This window comes from Nymphaea colorata, chromosome 9 (assembly GCF_008831285.2).
Source record: "Nymphaea colorata isolate Beijing-Zhang1983 chromosome 9, ASM883128v2, whole genome shotgun sequence".
Taxonomy (NCBI): Eukaryota; Viridiplantae; Streptophyta; class Magnoliopsida; order Nymphaeales; family Nymphaeaceae; genus Nymphaea; species Nymphaea colorata.
The window spans coordinates 8705190-8728289 of record NC_045146.1 but is presented as its reverse complement, the minus strand read 5'-3'; the positions used below and the strand labels follow the sequence as shown (position 1 = coordinate 8728289).

The window sequence follows — 23100 nt, the reverse complement described above, 5'->3', positions numbered from 1 at the left end:
CACAACATGCTTACCTTCTATAATTCTCAAGGTGATCGCTTCCACCCACTTGGTGAAATACTCCATTGTAGCAAGTAAATACTTGTGTCAGTTAGACGCAAGATGATTGATAGGGCTTACAATATCAAAGGCCCGTATTGAAAAGGGCTATGGTGATACCACAGAATGTAAATGTGCAACATGAGCGTGTATGGGGCCATCATGAATATGGCATTTTAAACACCTCTTGACGAACTTGTTACAATCTTATTGTATAGTTACCTAGTAGACTGCTCGAATTACTTCATTGGAATGTCCACAGTCCACCAATCCATGAAATGTAGTTCTAAGCTTGCAATAATTATATTACACTGCAAATAGCATACCATTTTGAACAAAAGCATGATGACACAGATATCCTATTCATTGCTTCACACAACCCCATGAATTTGTAATGGCTATATTTCCATTTTCTGCTTGTTTATTCAGCATGCCTTCTAGTCATAGTGTTCTTTTCTCTTCATACTATTCTGTCATTGTGCCTAACAAAGACAATGAATAATCAGATTTATGGCTTCTCGAAACTTTGTCCTTCTTGAAACTGTCTTCTCCTTTAGTATGCAGATTGAAGCTGACGCTCCATCAAAATAGTCAAATCAATTCTCCCCCAAGGTGGAACATGTCAACCTTGAAGTCAACATATAGAAGGAAATCTATGCATGGAGGGACGAAGATCGACTCTTTGCTAGACACTTATTATAGCAGAAAAAGGACATACAAGCTTGCAATGAAGGGTAATGTGGTAAAAGCATGAGGACATTCGAGTAAAAGTGCAAGAACAGACTCGGATCGGTAGATGGCGGGGTCACCAAGTTGACTACTCGGTCGAGTTTTAAAACAACTATTAATTGATGCAGCTGAATCGAGCGAGTCAAGTCCAAGTCAGGTAGAGTGGGGCCGATTTTAAGGCAAGTCAGTCTGAGTCGGAAGCAAGGAGAGCTCGGCAACTTTGCCAACTATGCTTGAAGCAGATGGTTTTGTTATTGTTGTTATTTTTCCATCAACGGCAAGAAGAGATTGTTCATGGCACCCAAAAAATGTGCACGGAGACGAGCAAGAGAAGCCGGACCGACCCCATTTCTATCCGGGGCGGATCCTATATCCAAGTGCGATAACACTTTCAGAACCGAAAAGGAGACCGCTTTCCTGATCGTGTTCCTTGTCCTCCGGCTTCACGGCAACGAGCAGTTGCCGGGAATATCTGCGGCTTCTGCCCTTACCATGGACGATAAGTCATTAGTCCGGCACCTTCTGAAGCTCCTTGGAGCAAAATCTACCGAATCTCTGGAAGAGATTATCCAGATTTTATGGAGTACAAGGAAGACCGGGTTGAAATCGCAACAACGAACTCATGTTCAATGCCTCCTCGGGATTCAGTCGCCAGCTGAGCTCGATCCAGTAGGCAATCTTCTCTCTATCTCTCCCTGCTGGTGTAGCCTTTAAGCATATATCGGTTCCTTTTGTTTATCATTGATCATCAGGTCATGTGGGTGTCACTTGTTGGTTTAGTATACTCGATTTTGGTTATATAAATTTCGTTCATGCTTTTGTTTTTTAGGTGATTTTTCATGTGCGGTGGATTCTAACATGTTTGTCCGCATGATAAAATCTTGGACAAGGTGAGTTACAAAAAAACGGTGTAACAAATGTAAAGGAAGGGAAACTGATTTCAGTTCCCATGAAACATAAATTTTGATTATCTGCTGTTTCCGTCTTCCTTTGTTATCTTGGAACGTGATAAAGGTCTCCTGAACGCTAGTAGCCTTGACTTTCCTTTAGCGATAAAGGAAATGCTGAAAATATTACCTTTTCGTTCCCCTCAACTTGCATGAAGATTTGTAGCACCCAAATTAACTGCCAAGAAATTAAACTGTTTCTAGTTAGGTGCTTTCATATGAATGTCAGCTAATTGCTACCGAGTTGGCACATAGGAAGTTGCTATAAGAACACCTGCATTTTTTACTTATAAGATAACAATTCAGCTTTATATGTTTAATCCTTTCATGCAAGATTAGGTCTAATGTGATAAAGAAGTGCAGGTTGATTATAATCAGAATACAGCTTCATGGGCTTAGGAAAGCCTATTTCTTCAAAAACTGCCTCATGTCAGAGAAGCTCACAAATGGTTGCCGCCATAGATCTGTGTTGGACTTCCGCTAAAGATCAAGATACGACATTTTCCTTCATTGTCTTCCAAGAAATTGGATTTCTCCCAAAATGAAATATCCAGTAATGGACTTCATGTGTGACATCTTGCTCAATCTGAATCAAGTAGGGCAAGTGTTGTCATCAAGCTTTTAAGAGACAAGGTTCACACGTGGCGGTCTAAATGGTGTACAAACTAGGGTGATGATGCAGATAATTCTCTCTCCCCAACATTATGTTCTCCTTTCAGTGACCGAACATGATCTGTGATAAGTGACTAAGTCACAAGGAAGATATGAGCAGCATATCTTCGTGCTCTGGTACTTGGGAAAGTTTAAGTTCTAAGGTATTCTATCTCATGGAATGGCAATTTAAAGGTATGTTGTTACTACCTTACAAGGAAGATCTTATGTATAAGCTAAATTACAAACATGAAATATAAGAAATTTTCAAAGAAGGGAAACTGATTTCTGTTCTATGGAACACAGATCTTGATTGATCTGCATATGTTCCTTCCTAATCCTGTAAAAGGGAGCATTCATTGGGTGATATTGGCCTTGAGTTTCCTTTATTAATAAAGGTAACAATATTGCCTTTTCTGCAACTTTAACAATGGAATGGTTCAGATAGTAGACTCCCTGATAGGATTTACAAACATAATATTGACAGGAGTCCTCCAAGTCACATAAGCAGCCAGACTTGATGCTTTAGTTTTCCTAATTTATTATGTTGACGGTTTATGCTTTGAGAATTTCATGTCTTGAAGGTGCTTGTGGCCTGATGGTGTAAGTGGACATAAGTTTAGCATGAGGTAATTTAATATGTATCAGTTAGCATGGGACTATCACGAAAGCATGCAGTTATCCTTTCTCTTTCAGTTTTTCAGAGGTTAGTGATTGGGCAGTTGAATCAAATAACCTTCCTGTTGAAAGGGGATGTAGCAAAAAGTAAAGGACCAAGTATTCATAATTAACACGGTTCAATAGCACTAGATTTTCTAGTCTGACATGGACATTGCATATGTTCTGAATTACAAATTTTTTAACCACCATACCTTTTTCTAACTATTTACTCCTTTGGTCCACACAATCTAAAATAGGTGGGAGGAGACACAAGTATGGACCACAAGAGTAATGGTTCTTGATTTACCAAAAGATCCCATCCGACAACTCACAAGGAAGATATGAGCAGCATCTGTTCCTCTCTGATACGTTTGAAAGTCTAAGATGTAAGGTATTCTATGTTATTGATGACAACATAAAGACTATGTAGTTACTCCCTTATCGTGAAAATTTAACATATATGCTAAGTTACAAAAATAAAATACAAGAAAACTTCAAAGAAGTTAAACTGATCTCTGTTCCATAAAACATGGATCTTCCTGCATCTGTAGTCTTTTCTTATCTTGTTATGAGAGAAGCATCTTTTGATGATAGTGATGTTTCTCTTAAAAATAAAGGTAATGGTATTGCCCTTTCTACTAACGTTGTCTATGAAATGGTTCTGGCACTAGCCTGTTGATAGGACATGCAAACTCATGTTAATAGGAGTTTTGCAACTCCTGTAAACAGCTAGACTTGATGCCTTTGCATTCCTAATTCAATGTGTTGACCAGTTTTCTGAAAGGCCTGTTGGTGTAACTGGACAGAAGCTTAGCCTGGTGAGGTAGATCACTTTGTCAGTTAGTATGCATGCAGCTGTCCTTTCCTTTTTCTGTTTTTCAAGAGGTTATTGACAGGCCAATTGATTAGTTTATTAGCACTGGATTTCTCTTCTGCTATGGACGTCACTTATGTTCTGAATACAAATTTTTAATTACAATATGTTCCAGTTTTCTAATTATTTATTTGCTTAGTATTCTGAACCTCTTTTGAACATGGGCGAAGTTGCTCATTGGTATACCCAACTAGGCTTCTTCAATAATATCTTATCAATTTAATGGATCTGATCCACTGTTTAGTAGGCCAAACTCTATACTTGCGACTGAAAGTATTAACTCACTGGTTGTGTTATAACTTCTCAACTATTACTAGCACGGGGTTTCGCGTGGAGAGAGAAGCTCTGAACAGGACGTCGCGTGGGGAAGAGGGGACTCAGCTGGGAATGAGCGGGCAGATGGAGACGTGTGGGCAGCTCGCCAGGGGGATGGAGATGAGCGGGCAGATGGACCTGGATGATCGGGTCGACTTCCTTGAGCTGTTGGAACCTCCAAAGCAGATGGTGATATTTATTGCTAGAGTCATGAAGTGTGTAACCTTTGTGTCTTATGGAGTACTCGTGAATGGCAGGATGGGAGAGAAATTTGATGGGCGGCGCGGCCTGCGACAGGGTGACCCTTTGTCCCCCTATCTCTTCCGTATTGTTAGGGAAATGTTCAATAGACGAATCATCAATGAAACAATTAGCAAAAACATCCTTGTTCCTAAAATCCGGCGTGTGAGGACTAATGGATGTGCTATGTTGTTTGCTGACGATGTGATTATGCTGGTCAAGGCCACCAAGAAAACTATTACTACTATAAAAGTTATTTTGCAGGATTTTGAATGCCTTGTTGGCATGAAGGTGAATGAGGAAAAGTCTATGATTTTTGCTAGAACTATGGTTGATTGCCACATGTGGGAAGTTTACAGTATATTGCAATGGTTTAGTGGAAGCCTCCCTTCGGAGTATCTTGGATTACCTCTATTCTTAGGCAATCTCACAGAAGATCTGTGCTTGCCACTCCTCACTAAGGTGGAGAAGAGGTTGACTAGATGGAAGGCACAGATTTTGTCCTATGCGGGCTGGCTATGCCTCATCCGATATGTGTTCCTTGCTTTACTATTGGATGATGACTTTTAGATTGCCTAAGGTCGTCTTAATGAGAATCGAACAATCTTGTTTCAAATTCTTGTGCAATGAGGAAAATGGCTCTAGATACATGCATCTAGTCAAATGGGGGCGACTGTGTTTGCCTCTAGAGGAAGGAGGAGTTGGTATAAGAAGGCTGGAGGATGTCAACAGAGCAATGCTATCCAGCAGATGTTGTCGGATGTTGACCAATCGGGACCCTTGGGCCGACATATTTGAGGAGAAATATTTGAGCTCTCACATTCTATGGATACTCAAGAGATCCCCTAATTCAAGCTGAGGCTGGAAAGGACTGAGGTGGGGATGGAGCTAGATACAAAACAAACTTGACTGGAAAGTTGGGAATGGAGAACAAATCGGGTTTTAGATTGACCGTTGGTCGGGGCAAGTCCTTATCAATAGGGTTGATGGGAATGGTATGTGTTGCTGTGTAGTGAGATTAATATCAGCATTCGTCAACATAGTCGTGTTAACCAGGGAAGTCCATCCATTGCCATTGCTGCGCGCCTTGGAGTGTCCACAGCCAACATTAGGCTAAGGGATACAGAGGGTAGTTTAGTTTGGAGTGATGATGGTAAGACGAGCTTCAAGGCAGGTGAGATTATCAAGAAATGTCACATTCAGGGTGTTAAAGAGTGGTGGCGGAGGAAGCTCTGGGCTAGCTACGCCCCATCCAAGAGCTGCTGGCACTCCTACATCGCGTGTGAAGGCAGACTGCTCACTCTTGATAGGATTCAAAAGACTGGGATTCACCTAGCTAACCGTTGTTCTTTTTGCCATTGTGCTGAGGAGACAAATGCCCGTGTCTTAATAAATTGTAAAATAGCAAAGGAAGTTTGGAGGTACATTGCTGCAAAGTTTGATAGAGTGAAATTCCCCAAGGTGAAATTGCAGATGCGTTCAAGAGATGGATTCAAGCTAGGATAACGGGGAAGTGGAGACGTCAGTGCTGGAGGATGGCCTTTTTAATTGTTTGCTGGAATTTGTGGTGCCTCAGGAATAGATGTCTCCATGATAGCCTTTAACCCAGGTTAGTAGGTTTAAAAGAGATGTTTGGAGGAGCTGCATGGATAGCTTTTCCTCTGTCAAGTGGCCTACTGAGACAGAAATTAAACTGAGAATTTGGATGGAAACTGGTCTCAATAGTGTGGACACCATTGCCTCCAATAGAAATGGAATGTTAATTAACATTGTTAGAGCTTCTACTAGGCATGGACCAAAAATAGCTGGTCTAAGCTATGTGGATAATAGTCAAATGAGTTGTGTGGTGATTATCAAGGCTCGTGGAAGGATTCATGACGGAGAAATGGAAGTCTTGGAACGCATTCTCAGATTTCATGAGGAATATGGTGATGACTATGTTATTGTCTCCCCTATTAAAGATTGGGTGAGGAAAACTAGACAAAGACTGGAAGGAAGAAGGCCAAATACTAGCTGGACTGGGTGTCTTGACCAATTTCAGATGAGAATTTTTGTGGAGTAGGGTGCTGCAACAGTTGACATAGGATGCCTGATCATGGATTATGCCAATTATTTCTTCAAATAATTGTGGAGAAATGACTATTTTGCTGACTTGAAAATGTATATGCATAGCTTGTAGGCTATGACTGTCTTCAATTTTTGGGTGAAGGGTTGGGTCAATCCTTTGTGCTTATAGTTAAGGTCTACTCTGGCCTTCCCTTGTATATATCCATTTTGTTGGAAGAAAGGTAGGGGGCCTAACCCCCAAGCTAGATCTTTACGTCAACTCATTGGTTTTCAACAAGGATAATCTATCACCAATTATTTGAAGTAGCTATATCCTCAATATAATGAACACATTTGCTTGATCAGCCTGTGAATATCTAGGCTGCTTTTCTTTCTTTGGATTTTGGCAATATCCACTTTATTGATTTTATGGGCAGGATGAGTTTTTTTCCTTTAAATTTAAGCATAATCAATGTGTTTGATCACTGTAGGTATTGGCTTGCTTACGCTTGTTGATAAGAAAGTGTGCACGTGAGAGTCTCTGTCAGGATGAAATTCAGAAGCTACTTCCCAGTGAAGTTCCTCTTCAGTTGCAGAACGACCTTGTGTTACTATTGCAGAAATGCCAAGCTCGCTGGAAAGAGGATGCTTCAAATGATCACGTAATTTTTGTCTTCTCCACACTGTAATATCGTACCATATCTTTGTCAAAAAGCTTGCTGTGGGTCAGTTTCTGGGTTCTCCTGTTCTCTTACATATGCAATACACTGACAGTATATATGCACTATGTGTTATCTTTCAGCCCATGTGGCCAAACACAAGGGTGTCTTATCAGGCTAAGGTTAGCTCTACACCTGCACTTGCACTCCCAAGATTGCTGAATACAGATATAGCAGAATTGTGGCCATGCCAAGATGATGTTGTCAGTAACTTAAGCCATGTTGATATTGATGATCCTGCAAAGCAACTTGCCAACCAAGAACAGTCTTTCATGGCTTGTGCATTTACCCAGCAGGATGGTGTTGCTCCTGGCAAATTGGTACTCCACTTTCTGTTTCTGTGTTACTATAAGTTTGATTATCACAGAGCCATGATGCATTTCAGATGCTACAACATCCATAATTTGGGGAAAAGAGAAGTTGAAGTGCAATTTTAGATTTAGTTCACAATTAATTGCTATTTTCCATACATGAACTTAATATCCTATTGAACATTTATTTTCTATCGTAACTTGCGGTGGTGGAGCCAAACACTTAACTTAGCATGGGCACAGACAGTTGCAAAGTGAAATCCACTTTCACCATGAGCGGACACTGTGGCACAACATACATCTATATATATATATATGTGTGTGTATGTGTGTGTGTATTCTTGTAGGCTTGATATATATATATATATATATATATATATATATAAGCATTATCAATATGAATAGCTATATGTCCTAACCTCAACTGTCTAATCAATATTATTGAATGACTCACAAATGGACATGGAGAGATATATATGTAAGCATTATCAGATATGAATACCTATATGTCCTAACCTCAACTGTCTAATCAATATTATTGAATGACTCACAAATGGACATGGAGAGAATGACTTTTAATAAAGAATTTGTAGATACATGAACCACAAGGAGAGAGCAGAAAAAGAACACACGATATACGTAGAAAACCTCTGAAAGAGGTGAAAAACCACGGGGAAGCTCTGACCTAGGGGCAAACTGCAACCCTAGGAGAGAGAAAATAATATTTACTTAACTTAACAATTACACGTAAGTGAAGAATATATAGGAGGGAGAGAAAGAGTGCCGCCTAGGGTACCGAGCCAGCCTCGGTACCCATGCCCCATAGGACCGGGTCCAGATATGGACCCGGTTCTCCATTACAATATATTTTAACACTCCCCCTCAAGCTTGGCATACATGTCAAACATGCCAAGCTTGCTAACATTTTTTTCAAATTGAGATGTACATAAAGACTTAGTTAAGACATCAGCAACTTGATTTTCAGACTTCATATAGGGCAGAATCAACTCCTTTGAATCTATGCGTTCCCGTATGAAGTGGCGATCGATCTCCACATGTTTGGTTCTGTCGTGCATGACCGGATTGTTTGCCAAGTTAATAGCAGACTTGTTGTCACAATACATCCTCATCTTCTCTTCCATTTTAACCCCAATATCTGCTAAAAGAATTTTGAGCCATAATATCTCTGTAACCCCCATAGCAACCGCCCTATATTCAGCCTCAGCACTGGACCTGGAACAAACTTCTTGTCTTTTACTTCTCCATACCACCAGGTTACCTCCAAGAAAGATGCAGTATCTTGTGGTAGACCTTCTAGTATCTGTGCATCCTGCCCAGTCGGCGTCAGAGTATCCTTCAATGCTGAGTTGATCTTGTCGAGTGTAGAGCAGTCCTTTCCCTGGGTCATTCTTTAAGTATCCCAATACTCTTTCAGCACTTTTCCAATGACAATCAGTAGGGGCATGCATAAACTGACTTAACACACCCACAACATACGTAATATTCGGGCGAGTAAGAGTGAGATAAATAAGTTTACCAACCAGCCGTTGATACCTCCCTTTTCCTTCCTCATCCAAGATAGTCCCAGTTTTGATACTTATCCTTGTGCCAGACTCCATTGGAGTAAGAAAGGGCCTGCATCCCAGTTTACCTGTCTCTTTTAGAAGATCCAAAGTGTATTTTCTTTGGCTCATAACAAGTCCAGTCTCAGATCGCGCGATCTCAATCCCCAAAAAGTACCTTAGTTTACCCAGATCTTTGAGATCGAATTCCGCAGCTAACGTTTCTTTCATCTTCTTTTTTTCTTCTTCGTCATCACTTGTGACAATCATATCATCAACATATACAAGTAGAAGGCTCACCTGACCATTTCTCTGCTTGGTGAAGAGGGTGTGATCACCATTTCCCTGTTTATATCCATTAGTCTTCATTACAACCCTTAGTCTTTCAAACCAAGCTCTAGGGGACTGCTTGAGACCATACAAAGCTTTCTTGAGATTGCAACACTTCCCGTTCTGAGCATGTCCAGGCGGCATGCTCATATAGACTTCTTCCTCAAGGTGACCATTCAAGAAGGCGTTCTTGACATCAAGTTGGTCCATGCTCCACTTCTTTTGCACTGCAAGAGCTAAGATGACCCTTACGGTCTTCAGTTTTGCCACGGGAGCAAACGTCTCAAGATAGTCAATCCCATATTTCTGGCTAAACCCTTTAGCAACAAGACGAGCTTTATAGCGTTCTACAGTGCCATCAGGTTTGTACTTCACATTAAACACCCACTTGGAACCAACTAAGTGAGTTCCCTTGGGGATATCAACAAGCTCCCACGTATTGTTCTTTTCCAGGGCGTCCATCTCCTCTGTCATGGCCTGTAGCCATTTAGGATCCTCCCTGACATCTTCCACTGACCTGGGAATAACAGCCATAGATAAAGAAGTAACAAAGCACTTGTAGTCTTTACTGAGTTTTGCATACGAAACAAATCTCTGAATAGGATGAGAAGTACATGACCTGGTGCCCTTGCGCAGGGCTATGAGAAGTTCTTCATTCATTGGACTTGGATCATCCGGGGAGCTCACAAGATTGGGAAGATTGGGATTGGTAACATCAACGTCCTCACATCCTTCTTCTTCCTGTTGTAAACCTGACCAAATAAGTGATCACGGGACTGTTCTTCCACAGGGCCCCCCTCCATCTGACTGTCTCTGTCCTCACTGACTGCGTCTTTCACACTTGGAGAACTAACCGTATAATCCAAGAAATCCATGAACTGAATCAACTGATGCGAAGAATACTCTTCCCTTCTGTCACCTAGACACTCCCCCTGAAGAGGATTCACAGGAAAGTATGCCTCATGTTCATAAAAGGTAACATCCCTGGAGACATATAATCTGGAAGTGCTAGGGTCAACACACTTGTATCCCTTCTGGGTGGAGGAATACCCCAAAAAGACTGCTTTGATGGACCGAGGATCAAGTTTCTTAAGAGTGAGACTATGATCATGGACAAAACAAACACACCCAAACACCCGAGGGTTCAAAGGCCAGGGATTCTGAGTAGGCCACAACACAGAATAAGGGGAATGACCATTCAACACACGAGTAGACATACGGTTAATAAGATGAGCACTAGTGAGAAGTGCGTCCCCCCAGTACCTCTTAGGGACATGACGTTGAAACATAATGGCCCGGGTAACATTTAACAAATGACGGTTTTTTCTTTCAGCCACGCCATTTTGAGGAGGGGTGTAGCTACAGGATGTTTCATGAATAATACCCTTGCTTCGCAAGAATTCATCAAGGGATTGGGAGACATACTCTCGGGCATTGTCAGTACGGAAGGCCTGAACAGAGGTCTGGAACTGAGTTTCAACAAATGCAACAAAGTTTTTGACAATGCCGGGAACTTCACTACGTTCTTTCAACAAATACACGAACGTACATCGGGAGTAGTCATCAATAAGAGTTATGAAATAATGAAAGCCACGACAAGTGGGTACTCCGGAAGGACCCCAAACATCAGAGTGAACCAAAGCAAAAGGACTGTTGGCTTTATTGAACGAAATAGGGTACGAGGCCCTAACATGCTTAGACAACTGATACACTTCACAGGCGAAGGTGTCCAAAGAAACATAATGAAACATCCTAGGAAACAACTTTTTAAGCAACTAGAATGGAAGGTGACCAAGTCTCTCGTGCCAGCGCATAATGGCGGATCTGTCCTCCACGCCAGGCAACTGTCCACTAGTGGCTGAAATCAAAGCAGAAGCAACCTGTACGGGCAGTCTGTAGAGGCCATCAATAGCCGAACCAATCCCAATCTTCTGCCCCATCCCCAAGTCTTGCAGGAAACAACGATCAGCAGAAAAAATTAGATTACAGTTTAGCTCTTTGGTAATACTGCTGACACATAACAGATTTACGGGAATATTGGGAACATGCAGGGCATTATGAAGATTGAAGACAATATTTGTTCAGTAATGATAAACTCCCTTTTCCAGCCACAGAGATAGAAAAACCATCAGCCATAGACACACGCTGCTGCCCAGAGGTCAACTTGTATTCTTGAAACATCTTAGGGTCCCCTGTCATATGATGAGTAGCCCCACTGTCAACAATCCAATCACCGAGAGAGGAATTACCTTGATCACTAGTAGCAACAAGGGCCTGGGCTAACTTAGCCCCCTCAGAAGTAGAAGCATCATCCTGGGTAGACAAACGACTAATGTATGCTTGCAACTCTTTGAGTTGATCGGAGGAGAGCTTGGATTTGGCAACATTGGATGACCCCGAACTAGGCTCAGGCACAGAAGGAGCACGGCGATTAGGAGGAGGACGACCCCAGACGAGACGCTTCTCAGGATGAAGATCCCAACAAAAATCAACAGAATGACCCACTTTGTTGCAATGGCTACACCATCGAGTAGGACGCTGCCCTGTCCCTGAAGTACGGCTCACAAAGGCTGCTGGAGAACTCCCCCGACTGGAGTCAATATGCATAATCTGGCGCCGTTGTTCCTCAGACTCAACACGAGCATACACTTCTTCGATCCCAGGAATCTTATCACAGTTAAGAATTTGGCTCCGAATGGATTCAAACTCATCACGCAGGCCTCCAAGGAAGATAAAGGTGCGGTCCATCCATTCCTTTTCCCAATACAGGGCATGATCTAAACCACATTTCCAGTCATCATTCACATGATAATCGAGTTCCTCCCATTTAGTCTTCAGGGCGGCATAAAAGGAGGCAACAGATAAATCACCCTGTTTAAGAGCATATATGCTACGTTTGATTTGATATGCACGTAAAACACGCTTCTTACGACCATACATCCGTGCAAGAACAGTCCACATATCATATGCAGTCGATTTACGCAAGATCAAAGGCTGAATATCTGCGGAAACCGAACTAATAATCCATACTTTAACCTGACTATCTTCCAACGCCCAGGTCGGCCATTGCGAATCAGTTTTAGAAGGTGCAGGTTTCTCCCCAGTGATATAGTGCAAGCGACCACGACTGGTTATTCCGATTTCTAGGGCAGCAGACCACGAGAGATAGTTATCCTTGTTCAGCCGGATGGAGGTGACATGAACAGGCAAGTTCTCACTCTTGGTATTGCTGCCCGTGTCCAGGGCATCATCAATCTTGGGGATCGTCAGTGGCGGCGGAAAAATCACAGCCGGCGGCGGCGCTGAAAAACGCAGGAACGGCAGCAGAAAAAACCAATGTTGTAAAACGCGTATCGTAAGCCGTATCGGTCGGGCTTTAAGATACGCCGTATCGTAACGTATCGTAACCGTATCGTAAATTTTTTTAAAAAATTATTAATAAATCAGAAAAAATTTAAAAAAATTCGGAAAATTCATAAAAAAATCAGAAAAAATTAAAAATAATAAATTGTTCATAGAAAACATGTTTGAGATAATGATAGACTTATTATTGCTATAAACTTACGCGTTCATCATTCATAAACATCAAAATTCATAACAATAATACAATATCATTCAACAAAGCATAAGGCCATAAGCCATAAAGTGATAAAGTCATAAATGATAAAACATTCAATCAAGTGTTCAACAACCATAGATTCATAACTCTTAAGTTTTTGATACATATAAAATGAAAGCACTCTTGACTTGACTCTCATTCATGATTCATCATTCATAATCTTCATCATCTTCATCTTCATCTTCTTCTTCATCGTCAAGAATTGGAAGATCTTCACCAACATATTCAGCACCAGCAGTAGCAGACTCTCCTTCATCAACAAAGTCTTCTATTGCTTCAACTTCAAGGTTGAAGCATTCAAGATCTTCATCATCAAATATTGTAGCTGGTTCTTCTTCAATCCATGGCTCTAGATCGTCAAAATTTTCCAAGCTGATAGGATCGAACTGAGATGTGTGCTTCCTTGCTAATGATTTTTCTAATTCGCTACATTAAATAAGAGAAAATTTGTTAGTATATAATTTCATATAAATATATTGTACAAAAAATGTAAAGTGTAAACATTAATTAAGCTATATGCCTATATTACCTTTGTTTCAACCTCATATTATATCGAACAAAGACAAGGTCATTCAACCTTTTATGTTCGACCCTATTCCTTTTTTTGCTATGGATATGTTGGAACACACTCCAGTTCCTTTCGCATCCACTAGCACTGCATGTCTGGCTGAGGACTTTGACTGCAAAACGTGCTAGGTTTGGACAATCAAACCCATACCTATTCCACCACAAATCTAAACAAAAATATAACAAATCAATGTGAAAGTTTTAAAAGAATCAAATGTAACAAATGCAAAGTAAATTAAAAATTTCTATGTATTTACCTGGACGCATCGTTGTCCTGGCTCGAACGGCGGCAGGTAGTCCCATGTTCCGAAAACAACTATCATATAGATCCAACTCATTGTGCACAGCATCTTGTTCTGTAGAATCTTCCACTAACACATTAATACAATCTAACAAACCATGCATGACTTCTCTGTCCTTCTTAAATGTAGGAGAAAATCTAATTGCAGGATTTAGATAATAAGCTGCTGCATGAAGAGGTTGATGAAGCTGTCCAGTCCACCTTTTATCTATAATCTTCCATATGGTCATATATAACTTTTTCTTTTCCTTTAAGTTGTCTCGAATTGCCTCTTTTGCTTTGTCCATAGCCTCATATAAGTACCCTATGGAAGGTCTGTCCTCGCTGTCAGCCAACCTGAGAACCTTAACTAATGGAACACAAACCTTCAATAGCTTCACGCATGATTCCCAAAATACGTTATTGAATATAATATCCACAACTAAAGAAGCATTTCTTTTATGAGCATGTGGATATGCAACCCATTCTTCACTAGCAAACATCTGTCTCAAAGGAGTTCTTTGTTTCACCACACTCTGCACAGTCAATACATTTGTGGCAAATCTAGTTTGTGCAGGTTGTATTAATTCAACTCATTTTGTAAATTTTCTCATCAAACTCAATACATATGCATGATTATAGATAAATTTTGTTACCTCTTGACATTGGTCAATGGCTGATTTCATATCATGCATCTCATTAAGATCTTGAAGCATTAAATTAACACAATGAGTGGCACATGGACTCCAATAAAATGTTCTATACTTTTGAAATAACAAATCTCCTGCAGCTCTATAATTTGCAGCATTATCTGTAATAAACTGTACAATGTTTGCAGGTCCAACTTCTTGTACGGCATTATCAAAAACATTGAATAAAATCTCAGCAGTTTTAGGAACATCAGACAAGTCAAGAAATTTCAAGAACATTGTACCTTTAGGGCAATAAACAAGAAAATTTACAAGTGTTCTTGACCTTGTATCAGTCCAACCATCTGACATAATGGAGCAACCTGTTTCCTTCCAACATAATTTCAACTCATCGCAATGCTCAGACACTTCTTTGACTGTATGCTGAAGAATTTTGCCCCTCAACTGATGATATGATGGCATTTTGAATCCGGGGCCTATAGAAGCAATTGCATCTGCCATGGCTTGGAATTGAAAAGAATTAGCTGCATTAAATGGAATACATGCATCATAAAACCATTTCCCTACCTGCTTTTGTGCATGATATAGCATGTCTTTAGATGTCATAGCAGCACGAATATGCGGCTGACCACCTGGGCTGGTATATGAAGGGAAAAAACTCTTAATAGAGCCAACACTAGACCTACCAGTAGGAACTCTACCACTAGGTGGTCGCATACCACGCCTGGCCCTAACATCTGTTGTGCCTCTCCTCTTCCTTCCCGTTATGCCAGATCGACCTCTTTCATACATAATCCCTTTTCCTCTACGATCTCTACCTCTTGAGGTCTCCAAATCTATTCTTAGACTGCTATCGTCTTCATCATCACATTCATAAGCTTCTTTTCATACCTTACGAAGAAGAAATGTCTGAAATGAAGAAAACCCCTTTCCTTCCCACGAAAATCAAGCACCCACGCACAAATCGACCACTTAATCTTCGATTTGACGATGAAAATCAAGTTTTTCACGGTGAAAATGAACGATCGCCCTCCCTCACGGCACTATCCAAGCGTTAGAAATGAAGAACGGAAGAAAAATTTGAAAAAGAAGCCGAATAAGTAGGTCTCGGCCCCCTTTTTCGTTTTTAGGCCGTATCGTACGATACGGGGTGTATCGCCCCGTATCGTACGATACAGGCCCTGTATCGTACGATACGTGCGATACAGGGCAGATACACCCCCTTTTTACGATACGGGGGGTGTATCGTACCGTTTTTTTCAAACGAGACGATACATATCGTACGATACAGGGTCGTATCGTACGATACGTACAACATTGGAAAAAATACAGTCGGCGGCGGCGTTGGGAACGACGACGATGGCAGTGCTGGATGACAGCGGAAGAGAAAAAAAAAACACACCGGCGGCGGCGGTGCTGGACGGCGGCAGCGCTGGGAACAGCGACGGCGGCGGCGTACCTGGACTGCGGCAGCGCTGGGAACAGTGACAGCGGCGGCTTAAAACACTACTCGCACACCAACGATCTCACACGCGTTGGCTTTGATACCATGTAGAAACACGAACCACAAGGAGAGAGCAGAGAAAGAACACACGATATACGTGGAAAACATCTGAAAGGTGAAAAACCACGGGGAAGCTCTGACCTAGGGGCAAACCGCAACCCTAGGAGAGAGAAAATAATATTCACTTAACTTAACAATTACACGTAAGTGAAGAATATATAGGAGGGAGAGAAAGAGTGCCGCCTAGGGTACCGAGCCAGCCTCAGTACCCGTGCCCCATAGGACCGGGTCCAGATATGGACCCGGTTCCCCATTACAATATATTTTAACAGAATTAAATGATAGTTATTTCTCTAACTTACTTCTTTTTGTGCTGGCAGTCTTTATTATAACCATCCAATTGAATATTATCAGACAGCTGAAGCTGAAGTCAGTGCACTCAACTACAATGTTGTACGTATCGTACGATACGACCCCGTATCGTACGATACGTATCGTATGGTTTGAAGAAAACGATACGATACACCCCCCGTATCGTAAAAAGGGGGTGTATCGGCTCTGTATCGCACGTATCGTACGATACGGCCTAAAAACGCAAAAGGGGGCCGAGACCTACTTATTCGGCTTCTTTTTCAAATTTTTCTTCCGTTCTTCATTTCTAACGCTTGGATAGTGCCGTGAGGGAGGGCGATCGTTCATTTTCACCGTGAAAAACTTGATTTTCATCGTCAAATCGAAGATTAAGTGGTCGATTTGTGCGTGGGTGCTTGATTTTCGTGGGAAGGAAAGGGGTTTTCTTCATTTCAGACATTTCTTCTTCGTAAGGTATGAAATCTCATGTTCTTACCATGTATTCTTAATTTTTTACTGTATAATCGTAGATTTGAAGACTTTGAGTGTTTTTCATTAAGTTTACCATAGGATTTCGTTTTTTTTTTTGAAGATATGGATCCTACATGGCAATGGTGCGAAAGGGTGAAGGAGAATAACCGTTTGAAACTCAAATGTGGCTTCTGTGGGAATACACTTTCAGGAGGGATTATTAGAATGAAACACCATTTGGCAGGGACCTCCACAAATGTGTCTCCTTGTGTTGGAGGACCAAACAAACCTTTGCCTCCACTTGTGCGTCAACAATGTTTAGATATGCTTCATGCTTTACGTCAAAATTGAATACAAAAAGAAATTGAAGATGCAGATGTAGGCTATAATGTGCCTTTGGAAGATGAAAAAGAAGAGGAAGAAGCTTATGAATGTGATGATGAAGACGATAGCAGTCTAAGAACAGATTTGGAGACCTCAAGAGGTAGAGATCGTAGAGGAAAAGGGATTATGTATGAAGGAGGTCGATCTGGCATAACGGGAAGGAAGAGGAGAGACACAACAGATGTTAGGGCCAGGCGTGGTATGCGACCACCTAGTGGTAGAGTTCCTATTGGTAGGTCTAGTGTTGGCTCTATTAAGAGTTTTTTCCCTTCATATACCAGCCCAGGTGGTCAGCCGCAGATTCGTGCTGCTATGACATCTAAAGATATGCTATATCATGCACAAAAGCAGGTAGGGAAATGGTTTTATGATGCCTGTATTCCATTCAATGCAGCTAATTCTTTTCAATTCCAAGCCATGGCAGATGCAATTGCTTCTATAGGCCCCGGATTCAAAATGCCATCATATCATCAGTTGAGGGGCAAAATTCTTCAGGATTCAGTCAAAGAAGTGTCTGAGCATTGCGATGAGTTGAAATTATGTTGGAAGGAAACAGGTTGCTCCATTATGTCAGATGGTTGGGCTGATACAAGGTTAAGAACACTTGTAAATTTTCTTGTTTATTGTCCTAAAGGTACAATGTTCTTGAAATCTCTTGACTTGTCTGATGTTCCTAAGACTGCTGAGATTTTATTCAATGTTTTTGATAATGTCGTACAAGAAGTTGGACCTGCAAACATTGTACAGTTTATTACAGATAATGCTGCAAATTATAGAGCTGCAGGAGATTTGTTATTTCAAAAGTATAGAACATTTTATTGGAGTCCATGTGCCACTCATTGTGTTAATTTAATGCTTCAAGATCTTAATGAGATGCATGATATGAAATCAGCCATTGACCAATGTCAAGAGGTAACAAAATTTATCTATAATCATGCATATGTATTGAGTTTGATGAGAAAATTTACAAAAGGAGTTGAATTAATACGACCTGCACAAACTAGATTTGCCACAAATGTATTGACTGTGCAGAGTGTGGTGAAACAAAGAACTCCTTTGAGACAGATGTTTGCTAGTGAAGAATGGGCTGCATATCCACATGCTCATAAAAGAAATGCTTCTTTAGTTGTGGATATTATATTCAATAACGTATTTTGGGAATCATGCGTGAAGCTATTGAAGGTTTGTGTTCCATTAGTTAAGGTTCTCAGGTTGGCTGACAGCGAGGACAGACCTTTTATAGGGTACTTTTATGACGCTATGGACAAAGCAAAAGAGGCAATTCGAGACAACTTAAAGGAAAAGAAAAAGTTATATATGACCATATGGAAGATTATAGATAAAAGGTGGACTGGACAGCTTCATCAACCTCTTCATGCAGCAGCTTATTATCTAAATCCTGCAATTAGATTTTCTCCTACATTTAAGAAGGACAGAGAAGTCATGCATGGTTTGTTAGATTGTATTAATGTGTTAGTGGAAGATTCTACAGAACAAGATGCTGTGCACAATGAGTTGGATCTATATGATAGTTGTTTTCGGAACATGGGACTACCTGCCGCCGTTCGAGCCAGGACAACGATGCGTCCAGGTAAATACATAGAAATTTTTAATTTACTTTGCATTTGTTACATTTGATTCTTTTAAAACTTTCACATTGATTTGTTATATTTTTGTTTAGATTTGTGGTGGAATAGGTATGGGTTTGATTGTCCAAACCTAGCACGTTTTGCAGTCAAAGTCCTCAGCCAGACATGCAGTGCTAGTGGATGCGAAAGGAACTGGAGTGTGTTTCAACATATCCATAGCAAAAAAAGGAATAGGCTCTAACATAAAAGGTTGAATGACCTTGTCTTTGTTCGATATAATATGAGGTTGAAACAAAGGTAATATAGGCATATAGCTTAATTAATGTTTACACTTTACATTTTTTGTACAATATATTTATATGAAATTATATACTAACAAATTTTCTCTTATTTAATGTAGAGAATTAGAAAAATCATTAGCAAGGAAGCACACATCTCAGTTCGATCCTATCAGTTTGGAAAATTTTGACGATCTAGAGCCATGGATTGAAGAAGAACCAGCTACAATATTTGATGATGAAGATCTTGAATGCTTCAACCTTGAAGTTGAAGCAATAGAAGACTTTGTTGATGAAGGAGAGTCTGCTACTGCTGGTGCTGGTGCTGAATATGTTGGTGAAGATCTTCCAATTCTTGACGATGAAGAAGAAGATGAAGATGAAGATGATGAAGATTATGAATGATGAATCATGAATGAGAGTCAAGTCAAGAGTGCTTTCATTTTATATGTATCAAAAACTTAAGAGTTATGAATCTATGGTTGTTGAACACTTGATTGAATGTTTTATCATTTATGACTTATCACTTTATGGCTTATGGCCTTATGCTTTGTTGAATGATATTGTATTATTGTTATGAATTTTGATGTTTATGAATGATGAACGCGTAAGTTTGTAGCAATAATAAGTCTATCATTATCTCAAACATGTTTTCTATGAACAATTTATTATTTTTAATTTTTTCTAATTTTTTTATGAATTTTCCGAATTTTTTTAAATTTTTTCTGATTTATTAATAATTTTTTAAAAAAATTTACGATACGGTTACGATACGTTACGATACGGCGTATCTTAAAGCCCGACCGATACGGCTTACGATACGCGTTTTACAACATTGCTCAACTAAGAGCACTAATATATATATATATATACATATATATATATATATATATACACACACACACCCACACCCACATATACCTTAATTTTTAGTTAATATTATTGAATGACAATACAAATGGGCATAGGCACAGAGAGAATAACTTTTCAAAGAATTAGAGGATATCCATTTTTCTAAGTTGGCAACATCTTTTTGTGCTGGCAGTCTTTATAACCATCCAATTGAATATTATCTGACAGCTGAAGTTACTGCACTCAAGTATGAGCAATACACGCACAGACACGCACAGACACACACACACACACACACACACACACACACACACATATCTGCTGGCTGCCTTATTTTGCCAGATGGATTTTTTAAACTCTGCTGCTGAAAATTCTATAAACTGTTACAATATGCCACAAAAAACCATGGTCCAACGTAAACCATTGTTAATGTATCTATTTGCAACGATTTTGAGCAAATTAAAAAAAAAAAATCCATATATATATATATATATATATATATATATATATATATATGGTTATTTTTTTTATTTTGTTTCACTAAAAAACATCTCAAAAGGTGTATTATGTCATTGAAAACCATGATCAAGCAGCTGTCTGTTACAAATGCACCTTTTATGATGGCTTTTAGGGACACAAAGTAAAAATATAGCCATCCGGCCAGAGAGGTAGCTGACTAATTTCAATTCATATATATATATATAAGTTTAGATTGGGTTGGCTTCCATCTATGTTGGACAGTGCTTTTTGAACATTTTTTCAAAAGTCTATTTGTACATATGGGTGTGGTGGAATGTGGAAAATTGCAGGAGAAAACCAAAAAAAAAAAAAAAAAATTGTGAAGACTACGATGTTTGATTATATTTTATGAGCCAAGCAAGTTGATTGTAAAAACCAATCTATGCACATCAGACTTTCGTGTTTTGTTTTTCTTTTAACAAAAATTGTTGTCCATTAAATTTGGATATTCTACGTCCATCTGTTGGATATTCAAAAGATCCATCCATCGTGGACTAGACTCATCCAGCTCCACAATTGTGAAGGCATGCAGGATAAATTGGTATATGGACTATTTCCTTTCCCTACCTGCTTCTAAAACTGACTGAGGAAGGATATTAACAGTATGATGTATAAAAAATGAAAATGAAAGAAAATGATTTTTTGGAAAATTCTGTTCATCTTCTCCTCTTCTTCTTCAAGGAATATACCACCTATGATGACTAGATAACCTGTAAGGTAGTCCACTCCCACCACCTAGCCCAGACTCCTAGTTTGTTTGATCTGAGCTCTCTTCCTGTTGGCTTTAGTTCCAATCCTAAAAAGTATAGGAACCAGGACAACCAATTATTTCACCAACCTCCTTATAAGCCCCTAAAGATTTCTAACAATTTTTGATATAGGACTAAACTTCTTATAATAGGGTGTTATATACCTCTCTTAAGGCACATGCATTTGCGCATGTGAGACCCCACATCCGAGCGTTGAATTGGCTTTGGTACCAAATGCGATAACCCTGCTTACTCCAACACTGGGCCCAGGCTCTTAATTTAATGGATCCAAACCTACTCCTAACAGCTCCGGTTCTAGCTTCAACAAAGTTTGGAACCAGGGCAGCCAATTATTTCACCAACCTCCTTATAAGCCGTCGAAGATTGCCAACAATCTTCAATTTGGGACTAAACTCCTTATGATAGGGTTGCCAACCTGTTGAGTCATTGAAATTGAGTTGATTGTCACTTCTGCCTTATTTGTGAGATAAGCACCTAAATGGCTAAATCCAATACTCATGTGAAATAATCGGAAAATGTGTGGACCGGGACTTAAGAAGTATATATGCACACACACACACACACAAATGCTGTTAATGCCTGCTAACAAGGGATAGCTAACAAGTGCACACACACACTTAAAAGTTAAAACACAAGCCAGCCTCCAAAGATAATCTTTTCATTAGGGTATTAATCCCTAGCATTACATGATTACATCCTTGATATATCAGTGTAAAGTGGGTTGGATTATTCTTAATTACTATCCCACCAGACCCGACTCTACGGGTTGCAGGGAGGTCTTGATAGTTTGACCACTCTATTAGCCACTTGGTTACTTTGTTGCGGACTTTGTAACTGTTCTTGTGCCTAGTCTCCGATGGAGTTGAATGGCAATCTGTCCATCAATGCAAGGAGCTCTAGCTGCCTCCTGTTCAGCTAGTTGTGGAGGGCAGGGTGGAAACATGGAAAACAACGTGGATGGAGCTCCCCTTGAAGCTTATACACCAATGGCCCTACATGCTGTAGAATTTTATATGGTCCTACATAACAAGAAGCCAGTTTATTGTATCTCCTTGGTAGTCGAAATCTTGAGCCCTGTGCTGGTCTCAGAAGGAAGACGCAGTCGCCTTGAACTGCTGGCTGCGGTGCCGGTGGTTAGACTGAAGTACCATACGGTTTCTAGTTGCTGCGAGGTGTGCTTTCAAGTCTTCTAGAATAACATCTCTGCATCTTAGTTGCATATCCACTTTCTCTTCCTTGCCTGTGCCCGGTTGGTACCTGTGAATATCTGACGGTGGTTTGCAGTATACAGCCTCATATGGCGTGATCCCTATGGATGAATGTTAGCGCATGTTGTAGGTGAGTTCTGCCCAATAAAGATATTCAGCCCATAGTTTCAGTCGCTGTCCATCTTTGGCTATCTGTTTGAGGGTGGTAGGCTGTCCTCAGCTGAAGCTTGGTACCCTAGATTCAGAAGTATTCCTTCCAAAAAGCACTCAAGAACAAGGGTCATGATTGTTGGTGATAGTCCAAGGCATTCCGTGAAGCTATGTCACAGACACACACAGATTCGTTTAACAGGCTGCCTCACCAACACCGGTGTGAGTGCACGGACGGGTGCAGCAGGACATGGCACTGGACACGGTCAACACTTGTCCAGTGAAGTCTACTGCACCCGTTGAAATGGACGGCGCATCGGAGGCACACCCGACTCGGATCAACGACGAGTCGGGTGCTTTCAGGACATGCGAAGGACAAATATGTCCTTTTTTAACGTTTTTTTTAAACTTGAAAATCATCGAACAAGAGTTTTATTCTTCGTTGAAACCCTTCAACTGCCCAATGGCCGACTGCTCCTCTGCTT

General features: G+C 40.4%; 1 protein-coding gene across 7 annotated transcripts in view; it reads left to right on the top strand.

Annotated features, from left to right (window-relative positions):
- The first annotated feature begins 1045 nt into the window (after positions 1-1045).
- Positions 1046-23100, top strand: part of LOC116260470 (uncharacterized) — a 39008-nt gene continuing 16953 nt past the window's right edge. For 5 of the 7 annotated variants that reach the window (XM_031638843.2, XM_031638842.2, XM_031638841.2 and 2 more), the window contains exons 1-3: positions 1046-1437; positions 6993-7163; positions 7304-7540. In XM_031638843.2, coding sequence (XP_031494703.1) covers positions 1063-1437; positions 6993-7163; positions 7304-7540 — 783 coding nt within the window. In that variant the 5' untranslated portion in view covers positions 1046-1062. Of the gene's footprint in view, positions 1438-6992; positions 7164-7303; positions 7541-15833; positions 16869-16986; positions 18841-18930; positions 19136-19238; positions 19695-23100 lie in introns of those variants that run through there. The other 2 variants (XM_050079462.1, XR_007574210.1) reach the window with 2 other exon arrangements.